At 37.9% G+C, this 25,645-nt stretch overlaps 1 protein-coding gene across 1 annotated transcript; it reads left to right on the top strand.

Moving 5' to 3' along the window:
* Positions 1 to 13,485: 13,485 nt before the first annotated feature.
* Positions 13,486 to 14,154, top strand: LOC131632533 (uncharacterized). The gene has a single exon (XM_058903274.1). The coding sequence runs from the start codon at positions 13,486 to 13,488 to the stop codon at positions 14,152 to 14,154; it is 669 nt and encodes a 222-aa protein (XP_058759257.1).
* Positions 14,155 to 25,645: the final 11,491 nt, after the last annotated feature.

The following is a 25,645-nucleotide window of genomic DNA, read 5'->3' as shown; positions in this document are numbered from 1 at the left end:
CTTTTGATAAGCTTCAAAATTTCGTCAAAGTCAGGATTGACATTGGTTCCACTGGATTGACCAACATCAGTGTTTGTATTACTGACAGGAGTTTCCTCGGGATTTCCCACTGGTGTATTGATAGGATTTTGTCCGGTAGCAGGAGCAACAGGCTGCTTCGGAGGTAGTGGAGTATACACACGTCCACTTCTTGTTACGCGACTCACATCGGCGATATTCACGACAGATGAAAGAGTAGGTAAAGGAACTTCTTGTCCATTCTTTATCATTGTAGCATTGTAGTTGTATGGAACTGCCTTGTCAGAGTCATAGGGAACAGGTCCAGGTAGACAAATGATCAAAGGAGCAATAGGAACCTTTGGCTTGTTGTAAGTAACTTCCATGCGCTCAGGCATGTTGAAATGAGGAACGATAACGTTAACTTTAGGCATTTCCGAGTTGATATCTGAGACTAAAAGCTCATGCGGATAACATCCTATCATGTTAACTTCATCTTCATTCCTATTTCTGTAGATCTGAATAGTACCATTATCCAACAGAACTTGGAGATCTCTTCTCACAATCGAACATCCGTGAGGATCTACACAACATATGCTACAGGAACTGTTGTGATGCTGGCGAAAATTCTGCCCTTGACAGAGAGTAGCGTGCATTTGTACCAAATCTGCTCTTGAGAAATTGATATTATAGACTCGGTATGGACCCGGACATCCATACACCATGTTTACAACATGCCCTCCATGATTGGGCAGCAGATTTGCTTGCACATTTGGATTCAAATTTCTGAAAGAGAGGAGATTAGATCTAACCAACCTCTGAACTTCATATTTCAAAGCTATGCAATGCTCGAGATCATGGCCAGGTGATCCTTGATGATAAGGGCACGAGACCTCAGCTTTGTACCACCATGGAAGTTTCTCAGGTACGGGTGGTGGCGCTTTAGTTTGAACAAGACCTCTTTCAATCAAAGCAGGGTACAACTCTGTGTAGGTCATTGGAATCGGATCAAACTGTGGAGCTCTTTGTACACGATTCTGATTATTGTTAAACTGTTGAGCCTGTTGTTGTTGAAACTGCGGGGTAAATCCCGGATTCGGTGCTGTATTAACGGCTGGTGCAATAGCAGCTACCTGTCGTTGACGATTGACATTTCCTCTTGGCATCCCTTGGGATACCATGTCAACACTTTGTTCCTTCTTCTTTGGGAAACCACTTCCGAACTTTTTGGTTCCGCTTGAAGATCCACCTTCTTTAGTCAGACGTTCGGTTCGGACTCCTTCTTCTAGACGCATCCCCATGTTTACCATTTCGGTGAAATCACTTGGAGCACTAGCAATCATGCGTTCATAATAAAACGGACTGAGAGTGTTCAAGAAGATCTTTGTCATCTCTTTCTCTTTTAACGGTGGATTAATCTGAGCAGCAGTTTCTCTCCATCGTTGGGCATACTCTTTGAAAGCTGCATGGTCTTTCTGAGCCATGGATCGAAGCTGATCTCTGTCTGGAGCCATATCCGAGTTATACTTGTATTGTCGGACAAAGGCCTCACCTAGGTCATTGAATGTTCGAATATTAGTGCTATCCAAGCCTGTGTACCACTTCAGTGCGGCACCAGTCAAACTGTCTTGAAAGTAATGGATAAGCAACTGATGATTATCTGCATAAGTAGACATCTTTCTAGCATACATCACAAGATGGCTTTGTGGACAAGAACTACCTTAGTACTTCTCAAAGTCAGGGACCTTGAATTTAGCAGGTATTTGTACACTGGGAACCAAACATAGTTCCTGGGCATTCTTTCCAAACATATCTTTTCCACGGATAGCTTTAACTTCCAGCTGCATCTTGTTAAACTGCTCTTGGAGATCTCCCACAAGATTACGCTGATTTGTGCTATCACCTTGATCATGATAAATCTCATTTCCATCATAAGGAACTGTGTGAACCGTAGGGATCGGAACTGTCATAGTGGGTTGAGAAAGTGCCATACTGATTTGGGAAAAAGTTACCCCCTGATTTGGAGTGAACAGTGAATTTTGTGCAGCGGGCGCTTCAGTTGTGGTTGTTTGAACCCCAGAGAAATTATGGCGAAAACCTGCACCAAAGCTGAAAGGCGTGCCCCAACCTTCTGGCATGGAGAAAGATGGAATGCTGAATGCAACTGTAGAAACTGGAGTAGTGACTTCAGATGTCACTATTGCTTGACTGTTTGGTGGCGGCGGCTGATTCTGTGCGGCCATTAAGGAGTCAACCAGAGTAGTGAGACTTTCCAACTTTTCCTGAAGGGTGGTCACCGTACCATGAAGCTCAATATTCTCTTGTTCAGAGTGTTCCATTACTCTTCTTCTGCTTGAACGAGTATTGTATCTGTGATCTGATTGCGAACGCGGTCGAGAAACTTTGAGACGCGACAGCTTGACGATCTATTGGAGAAAGATCCAAAAGATGAGACTCTATACAACGGACTCGATATGCAGAATGATGTATGCAAAAAGAAATTTATGATTTTTCCAAACATTTTAAAGATTATTTTCTTGCAAACATTTGAACACAAACTATTCTTTTATTGAATAAATGGGAAATGTTACAACATTGGAGCGTAGCTCCTTACAAAAGCAAATGATAAATAAAAAGCTAAACAATCTTAAGCATCTTCATCAGACGAAGAACCAAATGCATTGTGCAGCTTGAGCTTCATGATTTCTTTCCCACAGTAAGCTTTCAATTCGGCCTTTTCGGTCCTCAGTTTGTCAACAACATTCTTCCAATCATCAGGAGTCGGAGCGTTGCTTGTTGAGCCTTCAAGATTCTTCTTGCCTTCTTTGATGTACCTCTTGATTGCAGCGTCTTTCTGACGAATCCTCTCATCTTTACTCATGAGCCATCCATCTTGACAGTAGAGGGTTTCCTCGTGATCTTTCACTCTTTTCTTCAACTTTCTATTTTCCACATCAGTTCTACGAAACTTATCTTCCCAAGCATCCTTCTCTAACCTCATCTTGGCCAAAGTGTCTTGGTATTCCTCCATAGTGGGAATGTCGGGTCGTTGAGATACTGCAGGAAACATGGGTTTTTTATAAGCATAAGGCATTTGGAACTCCTTTGCTCTTTTCTTTACCCAGCAGGTGTGGGCGTCCACAGCAATGCAATTTCTTGCCTCACCTTTTTCTTTCCATCGGATGTCGTACCAAGCTCTCACCATTCTTGTTTTCAACCTTTGAGGATCATCCCCTTCTTGGTAAAAGTAGCATTCCACTGCGAGACTAATGGGTTTAGCTGAATTTGCATACCCGAGTTGTCGTCGGGCTAGGACCGGATTGTAGTTAATTCCTCCTTGTGTACCAATGAGGGGTACGTTGGCGAACTCTCCACAACTTTCAATGGTTTCTGTACCACAGTGAGCCAAGGTATACCAACGAATATCATTATTAGTAAGAGACATAAGTCTTCGAGGCCAACGCAAACTTTCTCGGTTTTCCGTGAAAATATGTGACTCAGGTAAGTGTGAAACAATCCATTTGAACAACAGTGGTGCACAACATACAATGACTCCACCGCCTTGGCGATTCCTATGATGGACAGAGAAATACATGTCACCAAGCAAAGTCGGAACAGGATTCCCAATCAGGAAGATCTTTATGGCATTGATATCAACAAAGTCGTTGACGTTGGGAAACAGAACCAACCCATAGATGAGCAAGGCTAGTATAGCTTCAAAAGCTATCATGCTACCAGTTTCGATGAAATCAAAGGCTTTCTTTATTAAGAAGTGTGAAGTTAAACCCGGGAGGTTTCCTTTGGTAGTCCAATTACTCTCTACTTCAGATTTCTTCAAGTGGATACTTGCTGCAATGACGTGTGACTTAGGAATGGCTTCCAAACCATTGAAGGGTATTTTGTCAGACACAGGAATACCCAAAAGATTGGCATATTCTTCCAAGGTTGGTACCAACTGGTAGTCTGGAAAGGTAAAACACCGGTAGACGGGATCATAGAACTGAACCAGAGTTTTGAGAAGTCCTTCATCAACATGAGTGTTCAGGATAGGCAAAAGCTTTCCATAACTTTTCCTAAAATCAGGAGGATCTTGTACAGAAGATGCTAATTCTATTAGTTTTCCCACATCAGGCGCTTTGAAACCGTACTTTTTGGTATACCTTTTACCCCTTCCATAACTTAATCCTATAATGTTTGCAAAGAAAATCCTCTAAATCTTTGGAGAAATCATGTTTTTTATGGAAAAAGATGGGTTTTTTTTAATGAATGTATGAATGCATGGATGCATGGATGCCACATATTCAAACATGGTAAAGCGAACATGGTAATACGAACATGGTAATACATGGTAATACAAACATGGTACACAAATATGGTACACACAGGTTCAAAGGTCCAGCGTCACGAGCATGAGGTCAGAGAACCAAAAATGGGATAGTTCTAGTTAATCACCTGCACAACATGTTCTACTGATACGTCAGAGTCTACATTTTTCTTTCAGATATTACCGGCTTGCACAATTAAACTTGTGAGCCAGCAATATTCTCAAGAAAAACTCGTCTGAGTGTGGCTCTCCGCATGACAACTATCCAAGTCTTCACCTGAACGTTTCTGCGCCACAACCTAATAAGGCCAGGATGGGTTGGGGTTCTACAGCCAACTCAGCTTCTACAGTTCAATGCAGCAATAATGTTTTCGCTACGAAACATGCTAAACATATATTACCAACAAGGAACCTCCACTGAGCGGAAGGATTCTCACGTACGCCTGTACATGACTATACCCTCCACCTAATTCTTATGTGTACTTAATCCGGGTTAGGATTTGTCCATAATGTATCACTTGTAACAGAACCAAAGAACCACACATGTAACAAGAAAAAAAACAAAATAAATAGAATTAACCCTTTCTTTGGAAACAATAAAAAGTCTTGTCCCCAGTGAAGTCGCCATTTTTCGGTTGCGGGCGAAAAATCGTTATCCTTTTTCGGGGTGAGACACCTGATGCCTTCTTTGGGCTCGAGTGCTCAAAAAAATGATTTTTCTTTTGTTTCGACCAAACTTTTTATTGTTCCCAAAGTAGGAAAAGGAAAAAAGCTGCAATAACCTAAAAAGTGGGGGAGAGATTCCGGGTAAGAGGGTTGGTTATACGAAGGGAAGGTATTAGCACCCAACGTATCTATAGTACTCTATAGGTTTCTTTGTTTTGTTTATTTCATTCTTTGTGGTGGAGGTTCTTATGAGAAAGAGGTGGGACCTAAGGTGTTTGTTTGATTATGCTCGCAAAGATCATCGCGATCCTCTGCATACATATCCCTTAGAGGGAATCAGAGCATCTGTAGCTCGGGGTCTACGGGTGCTAAGGTTTGAATGGTTTGAGGGAGAAGTTTTGCTCGCCAAGGATACGACCTTGTGCCTACGTATTCTCAAAGGGATGTTGAGAAAGTCAGAGCAATTGTAGTTCCCACTTATGCTAGTGGAAGCAAAGGAAAAGAGACAAATGTCATCTAAATGTTCGATGTATCTAATCTATATCATCACATACATCTGTTTGTTTTTTGTTTGAAAATCTTTTCATTATAAGCCCTGGGCCATGCCACTTATGGTGCTTAGAATGATAAAGATGTTTTTTAGCCAGCCTTGTGGCAAAAACTTTCAATGAAGTCAACCTTGTGACAAAAAGTTTTGATTAATCAGCCAGCCTTGTGGCAAAAGTTTCAATGAAGTCAGCCTTGTGACAAAAACTTTGATTAATCAGCTAGTACAGTGGCAAAAAGGTTTGATTGATTAGCCAGCCTTGTGGCAAAAAAGAGTTATTTGATTGATTGATTGTTTGTGATGATATAGATGAGATACTCCTATCATAGAGATGATAAATGTCTAATCTCCTAGGGTATTTGATTTGGATATTGGGGATGCTTATAAGAAGCCCGTGGGTCCTTGTACGAAGCCCAAGAGGAGGCTATTCGAGGGTCCTTGCATTGTAAGCCCAAGAGGAGGCTATGGGAGGGACAATCCAGGGTCCTTGCATTGTAAGCCCAAGAGGAGGCTATGGGAGGGACAAGTCGTTTGTACGAAGCCCAAGAGGAGGCATGGTATAGTTGGTTTGAGCTCATAGAGCGATTTCACCGGGAAACCATACTCTATGTCCTAACCTAAACTAGGGAGATTCTTTGCACAAAGCCCAATAGGAGGCTATGGGGAACCTAGTGTTGTACTAAGTTGAACAAGTATATATAACACAATCACAAGTATGAACAAGTACGAACAAACATGAACAGGTACATGAACAAATATGAACAGTTATATATATATGACAAAGTGTGTGTATATAATGGAGTTTATGAAGGAAATATACCTGTAAGCATGCTCCATTTGTATACACGGGGGCTCGGGACTTATACTCGGGGAGAGACCCACTTGAGTTTATTCAAAGCTATGTAAACAGGTATTTACAAAGGGGCTTGGGACTTATACCTACATGGAGGTCCATGGTATATTTTTGGGAAGATTTAAAGAAAACCTTCATTTTTTGATTTGTTGTTCAAAGTTAAAAAACCAAATTAATCGAGGTATGTACAAAAAGGTGTTTGTACAATGAAATACCTAATTTCATGTACAGGAATGGGACTTATACCTATGTGGAGGCCCCTGGTTTATTTTATAAAACATGGTTGATTGTTTATTTACAGACGCGTTGTTTGAAAAACTGTTTGAAAGTTTGTTTTGAAAGAAGTTTTTTTGTATAAAGAAAAAGGAAAGGGTATGTACAAAAGGGGCTTGGGACTTATACCTATATGGAGGCCCATGGTATTTTTGAAATCAATTAATCAATCCACAAAAGATTTAATCAATAGTTTTTTTGAAAAGAAAAACTCAAAAAGAAATGATTCATCATTTTGAAAACGGTGATCGTTTGTTTCGAAACGATTTGAAATTTTGAAAGAAATCAAATCAATTAAGATAAACACAAAGATTATACTTAATTAACACCTAAATGATTAGGGTTTGATCACAAAATATTTACAAGTGATTAGGTTTGAAAAATCAAGTGAAAAAACAATATTTAAAGTATTTAAAAACACTTAAAATATGTCATTTTATACTTAATTAAAAATGTATTAAATAAAGATATTTTTGTGATTTTTTTTTATATTCATAAAATATATATATTAAAAAAGAGGTGTGTAAAAAATGAAGCAAAAATGAATTGATTTGGTTAGTTAATTAATTGGTTAAAGTTGTTAAAAAAATGAAGAAAAACAAGTGTTAAAAAAATGGTTTGGTCCTGCCAGGGTTTGAACCCACGCCCTCACTCTCACCATCCAAAACACTTGCCAACTGAGCCACGCTTGTGGCTTGTAATACATACGCGTTCCATTAAATATATTTTAAAACAAGAATTTGAATTTTCTGAAACAAAAAACGCGCCAAGAACACAACTCTAACTGATTTTTGAAAATCAATGAAACTGTGTTGTTTTGATCAAGTAAAGGGTCTATCTTACTCGGTTTCTCATGAGGAACATGATGGTGATCTTTAATTTCATTTATTTTTGCTCTAAGATGATTAATTTTCTGATGAACACGAAGAACCCTAATATGACAAATCATTGTGAAATCGTGTATGATCATGATATGATGCAATTGATTGAGGGTTATTATTCAGTGATGGTGCAGAAACAGGATGGTAACTCAATTTTTCATTTATGATGCATGTATGATAGAGTTTGAAGTTCATGAGCACTTACCTTAGAAACGGCTCAACTGAGGATCGAATTCTGCAAATGAAGGATTCCAGATATGGTTTCTTGATCTGAACAGCATCAGTGGACCTTATGGAACATGTTTGAATGCTTGGAACAGTCTGAATTCACCTGAGCAAGGCCATTGAACCTGATCTGCAGTTGCTTCAAGTATGAATCGAGCTTGATGATTACGAGGTTACAGATCATATGTGAGTGTTTGGATAGTTCATATGTGACATGTATGAGGTGTTGGAAGTGTTAGTTTGGACATAAATGATCTTGAATGAAAATTGGCATGATAAGGCTTATGTTATGCATATTTGAGAAGTGAGGTAGTGATTCTGAGTTCTTAGTGTTTTTTGGGGTATATGGATGGATCAGACACATCACATATGGTGTTTATGAGTTGTGGGAAGCATCACTTTGCTCAGAACTTCAAAGGTTTGGAGGTTGGGATTTCTACCTCACTTTGAAACTTGAAACTTGCAATTCAAGAAAGAAGAGAGAAAACCTATAATTGTGAGGTTTTGGTGTGATTTGAAGAGTGATTTGCACCTCTATTTATAGGCCAAGAGTTCTGAATGCAGAGCTTGGCAAGTTGATCAAAGATTGGTGATTTCGCACTTAAGAGATAGAAAGGAATCTTACCATTAAATGCATATGGTTAAAAAGTGACTTAACCATGGTTATTTCTCTAGCTTCTTATCCTCTTCCATTCTGATCTTCAAATCAGAAAATATCTTCAATTATTGCATCTATGCATCATTACTTTGGCAAAATGACTTGAAATTTCAAGTGAAAAGTTCACTAATGTCAAAATTCAAAACCATGGCTACACTTCATATTTTTTCATGCTCTTGGACATTTTGGAAAGCTCATATTACACACTTCAAAATCCTAGTTGAAAGTTTCTTCAAGACCTTTAAGGAAATGGGTGAAAAAGATCCATGAACTTTGAAGAAAATGAAGTTTTAAGTGAAATTTTCAAAAGATACCAACTTTGAAGCTCCATATCTCTTAAATGGTTGATCTTTTGGAAAAAAATTATATGTGACAAAGTTGTTCATTGGATCAAAATCTACAACTTTCATGCTGGAAGTTTTTTTCAGTTTGTAGGTGAAATTTTGAGAAACTCCCTTCCAAAGTTTGAAAAAAAACCATTGAAAAACACTTAGAATTTTTCTAAGTATGGAAAGTCAAACCTTTGACTTTTTGATTCTTGATTGATTTTCTTGATTTTTCTTGATCAAATGACTTCATATATCATATATTAATGATTCAAAACTTCAAAAGTCATGGTTGACCAAAATTCCCCAAAAGTCAATGGTGATCTTGTACAGTTGACTTTTTCAAACGAATCGCGTTTATGGAGATTTCAAATGAACCAAGCTATCCTCACCAAATGAATGGTATGAATGGATCACATTGAAGAATTAGAGGATATTGAGCCATGGTTTAAGTTGTGGCACCATGTTCTGATAAAAAAGTCAGTTGTTCAGGTGATTTAGGTCAAAAACCCTAATTGTCGATCTGATGAAATTGATGACTGTGGATCTTGAATTGAGACACAATTTCCATTGGATGTTGTCATAGGGATTATTAGAGGTTGATTGAATTCTTTGATTGACTCCCTGGGGATTTTTAGGGTTTCCCAAATGTGATCCCTGATTTCAGTCCCTGATAGTTCAAAACCCTAATTCTGATGACTTGAAATTTCACTGTTGATCAATCCTTGTGTAGGAGATGTCTTGAGCCAATAGATTAGGTCAAAATGATGCACTTGGGGTCTTGAAGTCATGTCCCAAGTCATTAGGTCAAATCCTGAGCAAAAGTCAGGAGTATACTATCTTCAGTCAAAACCCTAATCTGGTTGGTTCAGAGCCTTTGAGCTTGTTGAAATGAATCTCTGAGGATCAAATGTTGATTGTTGATGAAGATGGTTCATTTGAGATGAAGGGAGAACAAAAACCTAATTGATTGTTGCTTGTACTGATGAGTGATTTCTTGTTTAAATCCTGCTGAGTCACAAGTAGAAAACACAAGCTATGCAATTTATTAGAGATGCAAATGATGCATATGCTATGATATGAGGTGGTATCTTAGGTCAAAAATTGGGGTATGACAACTTCCAAACCTTCAAAAAATCTCAAAAACTATGGCAACTTGCATTCTTTGTTTCAAGTCAATTCAGAGACAAGCAAACGTTCTATTCAGCTTTGGAGGTATCATAAGGTGAGTGCAGGTAATTTTTAAACGTTGATTATACATGACACGCATGCATCATAGTCATCTACTTTGTTCATGATTCTGACTTTCGTATTCCATAGATTGGTGTGTTGTAATAAGGTTTGATGATATTAATGAGTTCCTATAGTCATTTAGAACGTATCTGAGCAGCTACATGGGCCATGAACGCAAGGATCTCCACTTGCTATTGTTGAGGCCGTTGGGTAGTTCTCCTTCGTATTCATATGTACAGCTCGTTTCAGACCAAAACAACATCATCAATGGATTCGTAGCATCCAAATTAGTGGAAATGGGCGCTTTAAAATGTTAGCTAACGTGAATATTCTGAGTTCCATGCTTGCAGGTTACGTAATACAAAATCGCAACTTTTTCGCAGGTAAAAGCGCAGGAGTTTCCGCGGCTAAATCCGCAGGAAATCTGAGGAAAAAGATGAATAGTATCACTCCTTCTTTGACCACACGCGCCTTTCTCCAATTGGCCAGTCAACAGCCACTGAGTCTCTCTCCTCTCTTGATTTGCCACTCAACGCCTCGTGGGGCCCAGTCTGACCAGCTTTTGACTTGTTCAAATTTCCTATTTGTTTAATATTTATTTATTTTTGTGTGTTCCAATAACAATTAAACAATGCAGCAGAGATGGAAAGGATAAGTGATTAATGGCAAGCAAGGGAACCTGTGTTCGATCCCCGGATTGGACAATATTTTTTTCAATTCATTTGAACATGAATCCAGTGCAGCCAGACAGCGAACACCTATGGTAATCCCTCATGTCTCATTCGTTGGATCCACAAAAGCGCAGATCCAAACGTCCTCAACCTGCAAGACCACCATGGACCTTCCATACCTCGTCACACAAGATCATAGCTAAGTTTTCTAACTTTTTTTTTATTATTTATTATTTTTTTTAATTACATAATTCCTCTTTTATTTATTTTCTTTTTCTTTATTGTTTTTAAAGAAACTTATTTTATTTAAAACTTTTTTTTTATTTATATTTATAAAATCATATTTTCATGATTCTTTAATTTATTTAATCGAACTTTCAATTTTTTTTAATTCTCAAATATATTCACTTTTTATATTTAAACCAGTTGCTTTAAACCCTGATTTTATTATTTCTTTTCATCATGATCACTAATCACTGTTGCTGGTAGGTGTTGTCCATTAACTCAACATGTCAATTTTTTCTCATAAAACCTTTATTCCCTACAAAATCAGGGTTTACCCTGAGTGTTTTCAAAATCTTTTTTAGAACCTCTTTTATTTATTATCAATGCCTTGTATTTTCCACAAAAGTTTTCTACCTTTCTCTTCTTCATTTTTCAGGGTTAGCCAAGATCTTCCGACTACGCACCACGCCAATTGAAAAGCTAAGTTTCTAACTATCTGTTTGTTTAAATATCATTTTAGTTTTATTTTTCCCTTTTGATTAAAATAGGGTTTGTTCCAATCACCAATTAATCCCTCCTACACTCACCTTTATTTATTTTCCTCTTAAATTTCAGAGCTGATCAAGGGTTCGAGGAAGATCAAGGCTCAAGTTAATTATTCATCCCTCTTATTTTTTGCTTTTATTCCCCCTTCCCCTCAGGTGTTTATTATAATAGCGTAGGAACTTTTATATTTTTCTGCCTTTAATTTCTGCAATTTTAAACTGAGTGGTTAGTAAATTAGGGAGTGCAAACCATGAATTGAACATAGAATCACTAACTTTACAAGATAAATGTAATCGAAGTTAACCATGTGATTGTGCACCCACACACCTTTAGGGTAATCCCTCTTGTTGCCTTTGTTGCTTGTTGCCTTATGATTCTGTTGCCTCTAATTATACTAAATAATAGTCAAGTCCCTCGATTCTGGGGATACCTAAAGCAAGGTTGCCTAAAGAGATTGAAAATCGTCTAGTCCCTCGAAGTTGCCTCGGTAAAAGATGATTGTCCCAATTGCTAAGGTATCCTTGCATGATGCCTAAAAATATTAAATGACTATTATATCATTCCCTTAGACTACCTACCCTCTTTATGGCAGGGACAGTCTTATGGCGAACGATATTTTCTCGATGACCCTTCAACATCCAATTGAAAGACTTCCTGCCCTCTCATGGTATGGATAGACCCTTTCACCCTGAAAATCTAAAAGAACAAATTTCAAAACTTAGGGTAGTTGCTACTAATTGCTTGCTCTAAATTCAAAATCTTTTCCCACTTCTTTTCAAAGAATCTTTTCAAAAAGACTAGCTTATTTAAAAGCTAAAGTTCTTATTCAAATTTATATTCATACACTACTTTTCAAACAATTCAAACAATTTTGAAAAGAAAAGTGAGCCAAGCAATTAAGAGCCCATGGAAAACCATTGATGCAAAGGGTGCCTTACACCTTCCCTTTGTATAACTTACCCTCCGAACTCAAAATCTTTTAAAAAGGTCTTTTTCTGTTCTTTTAGCCTTTCTATAATTTGGATAAAATAAAAGTCGGTGGCGACTCTTGCTTACCGCGACATTTCAATAAAGTCAGTTCACCGTATTACACCAGCCATGTGTTAAATCCAGCTCAAATGAATTATGCAACCACAGAAAAGGAGTTGCTAGCGCTGGTGTATGCATTTGACAAATTCAGGTCATATCTGTTGGGAACAAAGGTAATTGTTTATACTGACCATGCTACTTTGAAATACCTTTTTTCTAAACAGGATTCGAAACCAAGGCTGCTGAGGTGGATCTTGCTTTCGCAAGAGTTCGATCTGGAAATTCGGGACAAAAAGGGATGTGAAAACACAGTTGCTGACCACTTATCCCGAATGTCTCCGATAGAAGAAACTGAAGAAGAGAACCCAATCAAGGATGAATTCACCGATGAACGAATCCTAGCTGTGATTGGTGTTCCGTGGTTTGCTGATTATGCAAACTATTTGGTAGGTGGAATAATTCCTGACGATTTTGATTATAACAAAAAGAAAAAGTTTCTTCATGATTGCATGTTCTACCTATGGGACGAACCATTTTTGTACAAGAGAGGAGTGGACGGACTTATTCGAAGGTGTGTTCCGGAAGAGGAACAGAGAGAAGTTCTGAAAGCTTGTCATGATTCAGACTACGGAGGACACTTTAGTGGAGATAGAATAGCTGCAAAAGTCCTTCAATCTGGATTGTACTGGCCCACTTTGTTTAAAGACGCCCAAGAAATAGTGAAGGAATGTGATCGATGCTAGAGGACTGGTAACATCTCCAAGAGAAATCAGATGCCTCAAAAGGGAATGCTTGAAGTGGAGATGTTTGATGTATGGGGAATCGATTTCATGGGTCCGTTTCCAACCTCATTCGGAAAAAACTACATTCTGGTTGCTGTAGACTACGTCTCGAAGTGGGTAGAAGTGGTAGCACTTCCTACGAATGATGCACGAGTTGTGGTCAATTTCCTTAAACAAAATATTTTCTCAAGGTTTTGAGTGCCTAGGGCGCTTATCAATGATGAAGGGACACACTTCTTAAACAAGCTAATGGAAAACTTATTGAAGAAGTATAATGTGAAGCACAAGATTGCCACTCCGTATCATCCTCAAACGAGTGGGCAGGTTGAAGTGTCGAATAGACAAATAAAACAGATCCTGGAAAAGACAATGAACGCTTTAAGAAAATATTGGTCAATTAAATTGGATGATGCACCGTGGGCATACCGAACCGTGTTCAAAACCCCAATCGGTATGTCTCCCTACCAATTAGTCTATGGTAAAGCTTGCATTCTCCCTCTTGAACTCGAGCACAAAGCTTTTTGGGCCACCAAGTTTTTAAACTATGATCTGATAAAAGCCGGTGAATCTCGATTTCTTCAACTCCACGAGTTAGAAGAATTCCGCAACCAAGCTTATGAGAATGCCAAGGTATACAAAGAGCAAACTAGAAAACGGCATGATCAAAGGATGCAGAAAAAAGACTTTTGGGAAGGTCAACAAGTGCCATTGTTCAATTCCAGGTTGAAGTTGTTTCCTGGGAAATTAAAGTCAACGTGGTCCGGTCCGTTTGTTGTGCATAAGATATTTCCGCATGGGGCGATAGACATTATAAATCCAACAAATGGGGATATTTTCAAATTTAATGGTCAAATACTGAAACCCTATTACACGGGTCAAGAACCGGGGTTGATTGATCATGTTCGTCTCCTCAATTGAGAAGGTTGACCGTCGAGCCAGGCGACGTTAAACGAAGCGCTTCGTGGGAGGCAACCCACGTATTATATTTTAACTTTTTGTTTCTTTGTTTTGTTAAGTTTTCTTTTGTTAATTTTTTTTTGAAGACAACGGAAGAAGGAAGGATATTCAAAATGAAACGGGGCGTGTGAATGCTGAAGGCAGATGAACAACACGGGCACCCGTGTAAATCAACACGGCCCGTGTTGAATGCAAGAAAAGACATTGTGAATTTGGTGGTTGGAGGCAAGACAGAGCATCTACATGGGCTCCCATGTTGATCAACACGGCCCATGTTGATTGCGCGACTGGGAGTTGTTTTTGCGTGATGGCAGAACGGGCACACGACCACTCGTGTTGATTTACACGGACCGTGTAGATCTTGCGCTGATTTTTTATTCAATTTTCTTTTATTAGTGGGGTGGACCCCACATGTGATATACACTCCATCACCCACTTGTGGTGTCATTTTTTTTACCTCCCCGTTTCACTTGGGAGGACGGCACCCTAGACCCTTCACGCGAAATTTGGAATGAGAATGCGCCCGGGGCGGGATGAATTTTGTTTCAGTTCTTCCTACGATATCACACGAACTTTTTAATTGGTTGCTAAGTGTAGGAAAGGGGAAAAAGGTCTCAAATAAACCCTAGGAGTTTGCTAAGTGTGGGGATTCACCTTGACTAGAAATTCTGGAGTCCGGGAGGTCGGTTATACATAGGGAAGAGTTTAAGCACCCTACATATCCGTAGTACTCTACGGGAACCTTCTCTGTGTCTTTGTGTTTGTGTTTGTTGCTTATTATTGGGAAAGTTTCTCCTTTGTGTTAGGAGAAGGAATTGAATTGTATGAAAAGAAAGACAGACAGACAGACTTTTTTTGGTATTTTATTAGCTCGCTGAGATTCCTTGTGAACCTCATGCCTACACATCCCTAATGGAAGTCAGAGCTTTTTGTAGTTCGTAAAACTAATTAGGGAAATTAATGATTTTTGGTGCCTTGCTTGAAGCTCAAGGTTGAAGCTTGAATTAAATATCTGTTTACAGTAAAGAGACATGAAATCATCTCTACAGAGAGGTATTTCTACTATTCCACCACAAACATTTTTAAAGTAACAGAAAAGCTAAAATTGTTTCATTAAGAGAGGGAGCCTACTTGGTTGATCAAGTATGACAGCCACATGCCTCTTGAATGAAAGATTCTCGACCAAATTAGGGAAAGTTGTATAAGTCTGGGATGTAGCCAGAGCATGCCTTTCACGAGTCCTAAATGGGAGAATGTTTGAAATTATTGTTTGTTTGAAATGATTGTTTGTTTTAAATGATTGTTTGTTTGTGGTGAGATAGGATAAATACCTACCTATGAAGATGAGCTATGTCTATCTATTGTATGAAAATTTTGATTTTTAGCTGGCTTGAATGAGGCCCAAACTTGAGGCTTTTTTATTGGTTGATTATTTTATTGAATCTGGGAGATAACTCTACTGGGGATTGACTTAAACTAAGAAGTCTTTGTGTTCTGTACAAAGCACAAAATTGAGGCTGACTCTTTATTGAGAAATATGTTTTTTACTGACTGAGACCGGTGAGATTGTCTTTTGAAAGAATGAATGAATGGAGGCTTTCTAGGGGTTTTTCTTTGCTGGAGAGTTTGTCTTTTGAGAGAATGGATGAATGGAGGCTGACCCTTTCCAGGGGATTTTGACAGAAATATTACTAGTTGAAACTTCTTGTTTAAAGCCCAAGATTAAGGCTGACACTGACTAAGGATAAACAAATATGGATCCTAGACTCTGCTAAAGGAAAATATGGAAGATAAGGGTGACAGAGACTGTCCATGTCTCTCATTCCAAAAGGTGGACTCAATGTGAGATTGAGACATTCTTAGCTTGTTTAAAGTATGGTTTGAAGAATGGAAGAAACTCACCAGGATAGGCTAAAAGGTGACTAAAGACCTGTTCCTATGTTTATAAGAAACCTGATGGGTCCTTGTATACAAGCTCAAGAGGAAGCTGGGAATGCTTTTAAGAAGCCTGTGGGTCCTTGTACAAAGCCCAAGAGGAGGCTAATCGAGGGTCATCGAGGGTCCTTGTTATAGCACAAGAGAAAGCTATGTGGTTTTTGAACTTATTTTGGCTCTAAGCAAATGGGTAAGTGGTTTCACCGGGAATAACTACTCTTGGGATGATGTATCCTATTTTTTGGTTCTAAGGCTTTTTTAAGATGATTCACCGTGAATAATTCATCTTTAGGGTTTGAACTAAAGATCTCTAATTAGGAAAGAGCCTTCACCGGGAAGACATTCTCAATCCTAGGCCATAGTCCTATAATATATATAGTTTAACTGTCCTAAGGTTTACACTCAGACGTAGTTCTAAACAATATATATAACAATTTATATTTGACAGTAATTTAAATGAAAACTGTAAATTGAAAGCTTGTAAAGCCTAACCTGGATGGAGTGGAAGCCTTTGAAGATGTATGTACAAAGCCTTACCAGCAATTTTGTTGTTTAATGATAACAGTTGAATATTTATGATAAACAATTAAAGGTTTTTTTGAAAACATAAGAAGTGAAGATGGACAAAGGTCACATAGGTTTCTGAAGAGTTTCACCGGGAATAATGCCCTTCAAATACCAGAAGAATGTTTTGAAAACAGAAAGAAGGTTTTGTAAATACAGTTTTGAAAACAAACTAAGAAAAGAAAAAGGTGTTGGGTTTTACACTCTAATAGAGGCCCAAAATATTTGTTTACCGTTCAAGAGAAACAGTTGTTTGAAAATTATTGAGGTACTGTTGTTGAAACAGTTTTATTGACTTATGTAGCAACCTGCCCTAAAAATTAGTTTTTAGAGTCGCCACCTATTCTGAAGGGCAAATAGGAAACCCTACGCAGTTAAGAGATCGGGGTAAGATTATTATAATTAGGTCGAGGGAAGGTGTTAGGCACCCTCAACCCTTTCCTATGGCTTTGAATCTAAAGCAAAGATTTATGGCTAAAATATTAGGATTTAATAGCTAAAGAAATGAAAAGGGTAAACGGTAAGATTTAAACCTGATTGGGATTTTGAGGAAGGGGACTCGCCTTGTTGCCAAGTGCCTACGTACCTCCTTATGGAGGATCAGAGTCTACGTAGTTCGGGGACAGGGTTGTACGCTTTAGAATTGATTATGGAGGTATTTGAAGGCTTTTTGAATGGCCTATCGTAGTTTTGAAATGCAAATGTTCGCAAGGTATTTTGAATTACCTTATCGTAGTTTGAACATCGCAGTATTGAAGAGATGAAAATCTGTAGTGTCATGGTTTAGTGTGTTTTAGATTTGGGCGTACAACCCTGATTTTAATTTGTTACCATTAGTTACGTTAATCAATAGGTTTGATTACCACGGCTAATGGATTGAAGGGAGGATTGCTAACCACTATAATCGATAGATTCGATTACCACGAATAGCAAAATGTGCGTATTTTAAATTATCGTTACTCCTCATAATCGATAGATTCGATTACAAATAATAACGAATTAGATAAAGGGAAAATGCTAATCATCGTAACCAATAGCTTTGGTTAAAACCATTTAGCAGAATAAATGTTATTTTAATTTATAGGATTTGATTAATTAAATTAATCGATTATTAACCATTGCAACTAATAGATTTAGTCGGAACGAATAATAAATTAAATCCTAATATCTTTGGCCAAATGGCCGGTGGGATTGGGCGAACCCTAATGTATTGGTACCTTTTTAATGTTTTTGTGATTATAATAATTAAAACTAATTAAATCGATTAAATCGATATAATCGAAATAATCGGGATGAAATCCTAAATCCTAATATTAGCCTAATACTAATTATATAAATTAATTAAATTCAATATAAATGATTATCATTTAATCTAATTAATAAATAAATGAAACAAATAATATAAAATAAAAAAACTTTATAGAAACCTGGTTTTAATCCTGTACATTGAAGTCTTGAGGGTGCATGATGAACCTTCAGCTTGGTGTACGTTAGATTATGATTATTGGAGATCCAATGGTGGTTGCCTGCAGGTGCGTGGTAGTCTTGTAGTGGCTGGGCGCGCAGGATCTCTCATAGCTATAGCTGCAAGAAGTAACTTAAAAAAAGAAAAAAAACTTTGGCCCCTACAGGGCTCGATCTCAAGAGCTGGGAGGTAACCATGTGTAGGCTTTGCCATTTATAGCATGTTGTCTCGCTGATATATGTACAAACAAGAAAACTTAAATAGAAAACAAACATCATGATAGAAAGAGAGTCAAACATACAGTCTTCGTGGGCCCAGGGTCTTTGCGTGTGGACCAATGGAAAAGAGGGACATTGGGCATGACTTGTTGACCCCCCAACGGCTTCATGCCACGTATGGAGAGAGGATGAATTTGGCCGACCCACGAATAAGACACAGCCACACGTCGCTCTTCTGCTCATCTTCTACCTTTGATTTTCCTGCGGATTTTTCCGCGGACATTGTTGCGAGTTTTGTTGCGGATAAACCTTCAAACCTTCAAACCTGCGTAAACCACGTGAGTCTAGGAAACTAAATGCCCAGATCACCTTAAAATGATCCCCGGATCACAAATATGCCCATAGTTTCGCTCAAAAACTCCTGGAACTACGAATTCGAAAAGAAAACTTCTTCATGCCCTAATAATGGTAGAACGCGATTCTGGCCCTGTAACTCCATTCCAATGATTCAAAGCTTCTCTATTATGCACCAGGAACTCATATAAATGGTCACACGGTATTGAAACACAATATATTGTTAGATCCGAAAGCCAAAAAAAATCTATGAATATAATGAACATGGAGTGAGTATTATATGCGTTTTCAAACGCTGCAATCCACATATACTCACTCTATCTTACCTTGAGAACAAAGTAGAATGAATCTTTGGCTTTGAAATTGCTTGGAATTATCGATACGAAAACTCACCTATTCTTGAATATTTGGAACTTGGAGCCCTAGCCTCCCTTGGCCACTTTTTCGTCCCCCCTCTCTTGTGGTGTGCTAACAATATATATGATAGCATTAGGGTTGTGAGAATAGAATAAAATCATGCCCTTGAATAAAAAAAAATTGATTGAAAATTTTATATTAAAACTTTCTATTTTGGTTCAATCTTGTATCCTTCTCTTTCCAATCCCAAATGTCACGAAATTTGATCAATAGTATGATTATTGGATGATTGGATTTGATTGGCAATTGACTCTTTGATTAAAACTTATTTATTTCATATTTATATGATTTATTAATGTTTAAATAAATGAAAATACAAATAAATAAAAATAAATATAATAAAAATAAAATAAAAGGTTTAAGAACCCTTTTATGGGTCATGGACACGTTTAGAGTGCAAATCTTAGGCCCATTAGTTCAAAAACCAAGTTTTGGTCAATTAGGGTTTCATGCTTCTCTTGAAAATTGCTCAACTTCTAAGCCTTGTATCTCCTTCAATATTTTTCATATGACCATGTTCTAGGACTTTTTGGAAAGCTCAAAGAGTCCTCTAAATGATGCCTTTGTTTTCATCTCAATTGGAGTTTCCATGCTCAACTTATGAGCTTTGACCCAAAAGGTATATTTTATTGACTTTCTGGAAGACCTATAATGTATTGGACCATATCTCTTGAATGAAGCATTTCTGGCCTTGGCTTGTGAGAGACAAAGTTGTAGAGAATCCAATTTCCTTCAGAATAGGCTTTGAGTGAGAAATTTCTGATAAAGTATGAGAGAGTTATGCCCAGTCAAAGTTGAGTTGACTTTTCCTATAAAAAACCCTAATTTGAACTTTTGAAATTTGTTCAGTTCTGAGTTTTTATTAATGGATCATGATCAGTCTTTGATCAAATGATGGATATAACCTCACATACTTGATGTTGACCAAAAATCTTGAAGTTTGACTGAATTTTGACTATAGTTGACTTTTAGGTCAACATAGTCGATTATTGATCATCTGAGCATTTGAATGGGAAATCCTTGGGATTGAAGTTTGATAATTGAAATGGAGATACTTTGAGACATATGAGAGACCTTGAGACCCATTTGAGGCCTTGAATATTCACAATCCTTTGATAACATGAAAACCCTAGTTTTGGAGATCTTTGATTAGGAGAGAGTGACTTGAATAAGCCTTTGAACCTTGAGCCATTGAAGATACATAGAGGAGGGAAAATTTTGGGGTATGACAACTGTATAAAATGAAGAGGGGTTGGGACTTACACTCTATTAGAGGCCCAAAAATTTATTTACTGTTTATGAAAACAGTTGGAAATCATTTGAAATGATACAAAGTTTCGTTGTTTGAAAACCTTGATCACCTGTTTAATTGAAGTTAGGAAACAGTTTTGAAAATTGACAAAAGTCAACTTAATTAGGGTAAAGACAAAATCTATACCTAATTAAGACCTAGATGATTAGGGTTTTATCACTAAAGTATTTATGAGAGATTAGGTTTTGAAAAGTCAAGGAAAACATGTATTAAAAGTATTTTAAAATACTTAAAAATACACATTTTTTAACCTAATAAAAATATATCAAATAAATAATATATTTGTAATTTTTTTGATTATCCATAAAATAGGTATATCAAATAACAAGTGTGTGAAAAATCAAGCAAAAATGATTTAATTTGAAGGGTGAATTAATTGGTTGAAGATATAAAATAAAATGAAAGAGAAAAGTAACAAAAAAATATTTTGGCCTTACCATGGTTTGAACCCACACCCTTGAAGTCAGTCCCCAAAACACACACCAACCAACCAACGCGCATTTGGTGTCATAGTGGTGATTCCAATGCTATACATATGTTATTCAAGTGCATAGAGCAAAAAGAAGAAATAAAATCAAAAGGTCTGGGGCGAGGGGGATTCGAACCCCAGACCTTTGGCACACGCTTCTCACAAACTCTCTTTACCACTGGGCTATAACGATGTAGTCGTTTATAAAACAACTTCCACTCAAAATAAAATAAACTCTAACCCTGGATTTGAATTTTGCGCGCCACCACCATCTTCATCTTCTACCTCAAGCTTCCATGATTTTGAAATTCCAACTCTCTCGTTTCTCAACCAAATCAGATGATGTAAACATAAATTTTGCTCTAAATTTCCTCACGATTCCAGATATGCAACTAATATTTATTTATATTAACTACAACTATCTAATTTTTCAAAAGACACAAAGAACATATGAACCCTAATTTTAAAATTAAATGATGAACAAGATGAATAAATGAATGATGATAGAGGGTTTTTAATCCTCTGATGATGCTAAACAAACTGGTATCGAGATATATCAAAAAGAGTACACGAATTAAAGAGATGGAGTTGAGAAACTTACCTCTGAAAATGAAGGTCGTGAGACTGATAGAGAGCTCTTGAGCTTGTATGGAGTATCCTTAAAGCTTCCTGGGGACTCAACGAATCTATCTGAATGCTTATTGTGACTTGAATACCTCAGAAGTTCCCTACTCGATACCTTCCTTTTGAGCTTCAAGTGATCATGGAGGTTAGTGATTCTGAGCTTACAGATGAGCTGCGACCATCTGGATAGCTTCACCACACCCTAAGGAACCTGTTTGGATGCTTGGACTTTCCTGACACCTTCTGAATTGCTCTATGGACCTCCAACTGACTTTGCTCCAAATTGAAAGTGAAGATGGTGTTCTTGCACTTACAGAAGTGTTCCAGGTGCTTTGATCACTTCTAATAGACTCTCTTGAAAGGTTAGAACACTTAGTTTCAAAGAAAAAGCTCTGGTTTGAAGAACCCGAGTCTTCTTGCCAAAGAACCTTTGAAAATCCTAAGTGTGGAAGGAAGAAGGAGAAAGCAAGAATTGTAGTTTCTTTGGTGAGATTAATATGAAGGATGACACTTCAATTTATAGGTAAAGAGTTTTGTACAGATTGAGGGAGTGAGTTTGCTTAATGAGAGAGTTTTGGTTTCTTGGCCATGAAGAAATTCAAAGAATCTCCAAAATGCAATGATGGCCAAACCGAGCTAGCTCCCTATCCATTAATCTCATATGATCTTGGGGAACATTTATGATATGTAGAGGCTTTCTATTGGCTTAGGAGAAGATTCCAATTGATGAATCATTGTGTATCATAAATTCTCAAAAGTAATGATTACATAATCAAATGTTCTTGCTTTTGAGAATCTTCTTCAATTCTTATGCCATGGTGAAAATGGATGCATGGTATGTTTACAGATGTATTATGGGTCGTGTAGCATCCATTAGTGAAGCCATATGCACAAAATTGCAAAGTTTCAAATTGTACATGACCTATAATTTTACTTCATGAGGCCAACTTTGAACAAGCATAACTCTTAGCTCAAAATGAATTTGAAGAAGTTTGAGCACAATTTAGAAAGCCATTAATATGTACTTCAATTCATTAGTTTGGAGTTTTTCCAAGATCATTTGGGAAATTTGTGTAAAACAGGCCCAAAGTTTGAAGAAAACTAGGTCAAAATACTTAAAAAATTTCTAAGTTTTTCATGACCTATTACTTCCGAAGTCCATATCTCTTAAATGATTGATCTTTTCAAGAAAGTTCCTTTGTGAGAAGTTGTTTTATTTGATGAGATCTACAACTTTCATGTTGGAAGTTTTTTGAGTTGTGTAGGTGAAAATTTGAGATCCATGAACTAGGTCAAAATGCACTTAGTTTGACTTTTGTTGACTTTTTGATCCTTGATGAATTTTCTTGATTTTCTTTGGCCAAATGACTTCAACAATCATATATTGATGATATTGGTCCTCAAAAGTCATGTTTTGACCAAAAAACTTGAAAGTCAAAGGTGATCTTGTACAGTTGACTTTTTTCAAATGAAGTGAAATCTTGGACTTTTGTGATGAATCAAGTTCTCCTCATCAAATGAGTGATGTGAATGGATTATATTGAGGTAATAGAAGTTATTGAGCCATGTTTTGAGTTTTGGATCCATGTTCTGATTAAAAGTTAACTGTCCAGGTGAATTAGGTCAGAAACCCTAATTGTCGATCAAATGAAATTGATGACTGTGGATCTTGGATTGAATTGAAATGCCTAATGGATATTGTCATATGGATCATTTGAAGATATTTGAACCATTTGATAGATGTCCTGGAGCTTTTTAGGGTTTCCCAAATGTGGTCCCTGATTATAGTCCTTGATGGGCTCAAAACCCTAGATTGGTGAAATAAGCAAACCTGAGCCCAGATGATTGGTGTCTAATCAATCATAGGTGAATAAAATGAAGCTTTTTGAGTCCTATGATTGCATTGGAGACTAATCCTTTTATTGATTGATCCTTTTCCTGATCTCTTTTATCCTTGAACCTCCTCGATTAAGGACCAGATGAATAAGTGACTGCTCTGAGTATCTGTTTTGAATTTGATGAAAAGTCTAGAGATGTGACATCTCAGGGGGGGTCAAAATTAGGGTATGACATATGCCCCTATTTGAGTTTCTTTCAATCAGAGGGAAAAAGATTGACATCTTGATCTCTCCGAAATGAGAGAGACTTAAATACCCAAGAATGCCCAGATTTTGGGCGTTCCTGAGATGTTGTAGTGATAATAAAATCCAGGCAATGACTTGATCCCGTTGTCGCACTTGGCGGGGGATGAGAAGACAAACTCCTATAGAAATGTTATGTGAATTATGGTGAATGGATGGAAACATAGAATGCGAGATCCATCTTCTTTGACTAAGTGTTAATACTTAGAAAAAGGTAAATAACCTCTCCTCGTTCCGGATGTCTAATCACGGAACTGGTCTCAGTTATAATGATGTAAACAACCTCCCCTTGTTTCGGATGTCTGTATCTCGAAACTTGTCTCAGTTGTGATAACCTCCCCTCGATCCGGATGTCTAATCGCGGATCTGGTCTCAGTTATAATGATGTAAACAACCTCCCCTCGTTTCAGATGTTTGTATCTCGAAACTGGTCTCAGTTGTGATAACCTCCCTCGATCCGGATGTCTAATCGCGGAACTAGTCTCAGTTATAACGATGTAAACAACCTCCCCTCGTTTTGGATGTCTGTATCTCGAAACTGGTCACAGTTGCAATAACCTCCCCTCGATCTGGATGTCTAATCGCGGAACTGGTCTCAGTTATAATGATGTAAACAACCTCCCCTCGTCTCGGATGTCTGTATCTCGAAACTGGTCTCAGTTGTGATAACCTCCCCTCGATCCGGATGTCTAATCGCGGAACTGGTCTCACTTATAATGATATAAACAACCTCCCCTCGTTTCGGATGTCTGTATCTCGAAACTGGTCTTAGTTGCAATAACCTCCCCTCGATCCAGATGTCTAATCGCGGAACTGGTCTCAGTTATAATGATGTAAACAACCTCCCCTCGTTTCGGATGTCTGTATCTCGAAACTGGTCTCACTAGTGATAACCTCCCCTCGATCTGGATGTCTAATCGCGGAACTGGTCTCATTTATAATGATGTAAACAACCTCCCCTCGTCTCGGATGTCTGTATCTCGAAACTGGTCTCAGTTGTGATAACCTCCCCTCAATCCGGATGTCTAATCGCGGAACTGGTCTCAGTTATAATGATGTAAACAGCCTTCCCTCGTTTTGGATGTCTGTATCTCGAAACTGGTCTTTGTTACAATAACCTCCCCTCGATCCGGATGTCTAATCGCGGAACTGGTCTCAGTTATAATTTGGACAATATCTCAGATAAAGAGAAAATTTCCAAAGGTTCGTTCCCTCATCAAATCTCTCATTAGTACTTGTTGGGGAGATGTCCCGTGATGGTAACTAAGAAACTTCATCATGCTTTCTTTCAACTCGGCACCTTCAAAGGAATATCATACGATCTTGCGTCCTTTATAGGGGCTAATGACTTTGCTTGAAAGTGGATGAACTGTCTTCCGAAGGAGGCCATCATTGGTCGATCCGCTGGGGGGATAACAAATTGTTTTCTGGGATGAAAACTGTCGTTCATCGACTTATGCTGAGGAATCTGAACTAACTTCTTGACGAAGACTGTCATTCACTGACTCCGCTGGGGATTTGTTAAACCATTTTCCAGGAAGAGAACTGTCATTTGTCGATTCTGGGGGAGATTCTGGAGGTGAACAAACTATCTTCCGGAGGAAGACCACCAATTGTCGATCAGCTAGCGAATCCAAATTATTTTCTTTGACGAAGAATGCCACCGATTGACCTTGTTGGGGAATTATCAAACTGTTTTCCAGGAGGAAAAACTGCCACTCGTCAATTCTACCGGAGAATCAGAATTATTTGGAGAAGAACACCGCTCGCCAATTCTGTGAGGAATTCAAATGCGAAACAAACTATCTTATTTGAAGAAGATTGCCGAGTGTCGCTCTGCAGGAGAATCTCAGTTGGGGAATTCCAAAAGTGAACAAACTATCTTATTTGATGAAGATATCTATTGTCGACTTCGCTTGGGAGTGAACAAACTATCTCTTTGAGGGAGATTAC

Source organism: Vicia villosa, unplaced genomic scaffold, assembly GCF_029867415.1.
Source record: "Vicia villosa cultivar HV-30 ecotype Madison, WI unplaced genomic scaffold, Vvil1.0 ctg.000958F_1_1, whole genome shotgun sequence".
In the NCBI taxonomy this organism is placed as follows: Eukaryota; Viridiplantae; Streptophyta; class Magnoliopsida; order Fabales; family Fabaceae; genus Vicia; species Vicia villosa.
The sequence above is the reverse complement of the archived record's forward strand: the minus strand, read 5'-3'. Positions and strand labels throughout refer to the sequence as shown.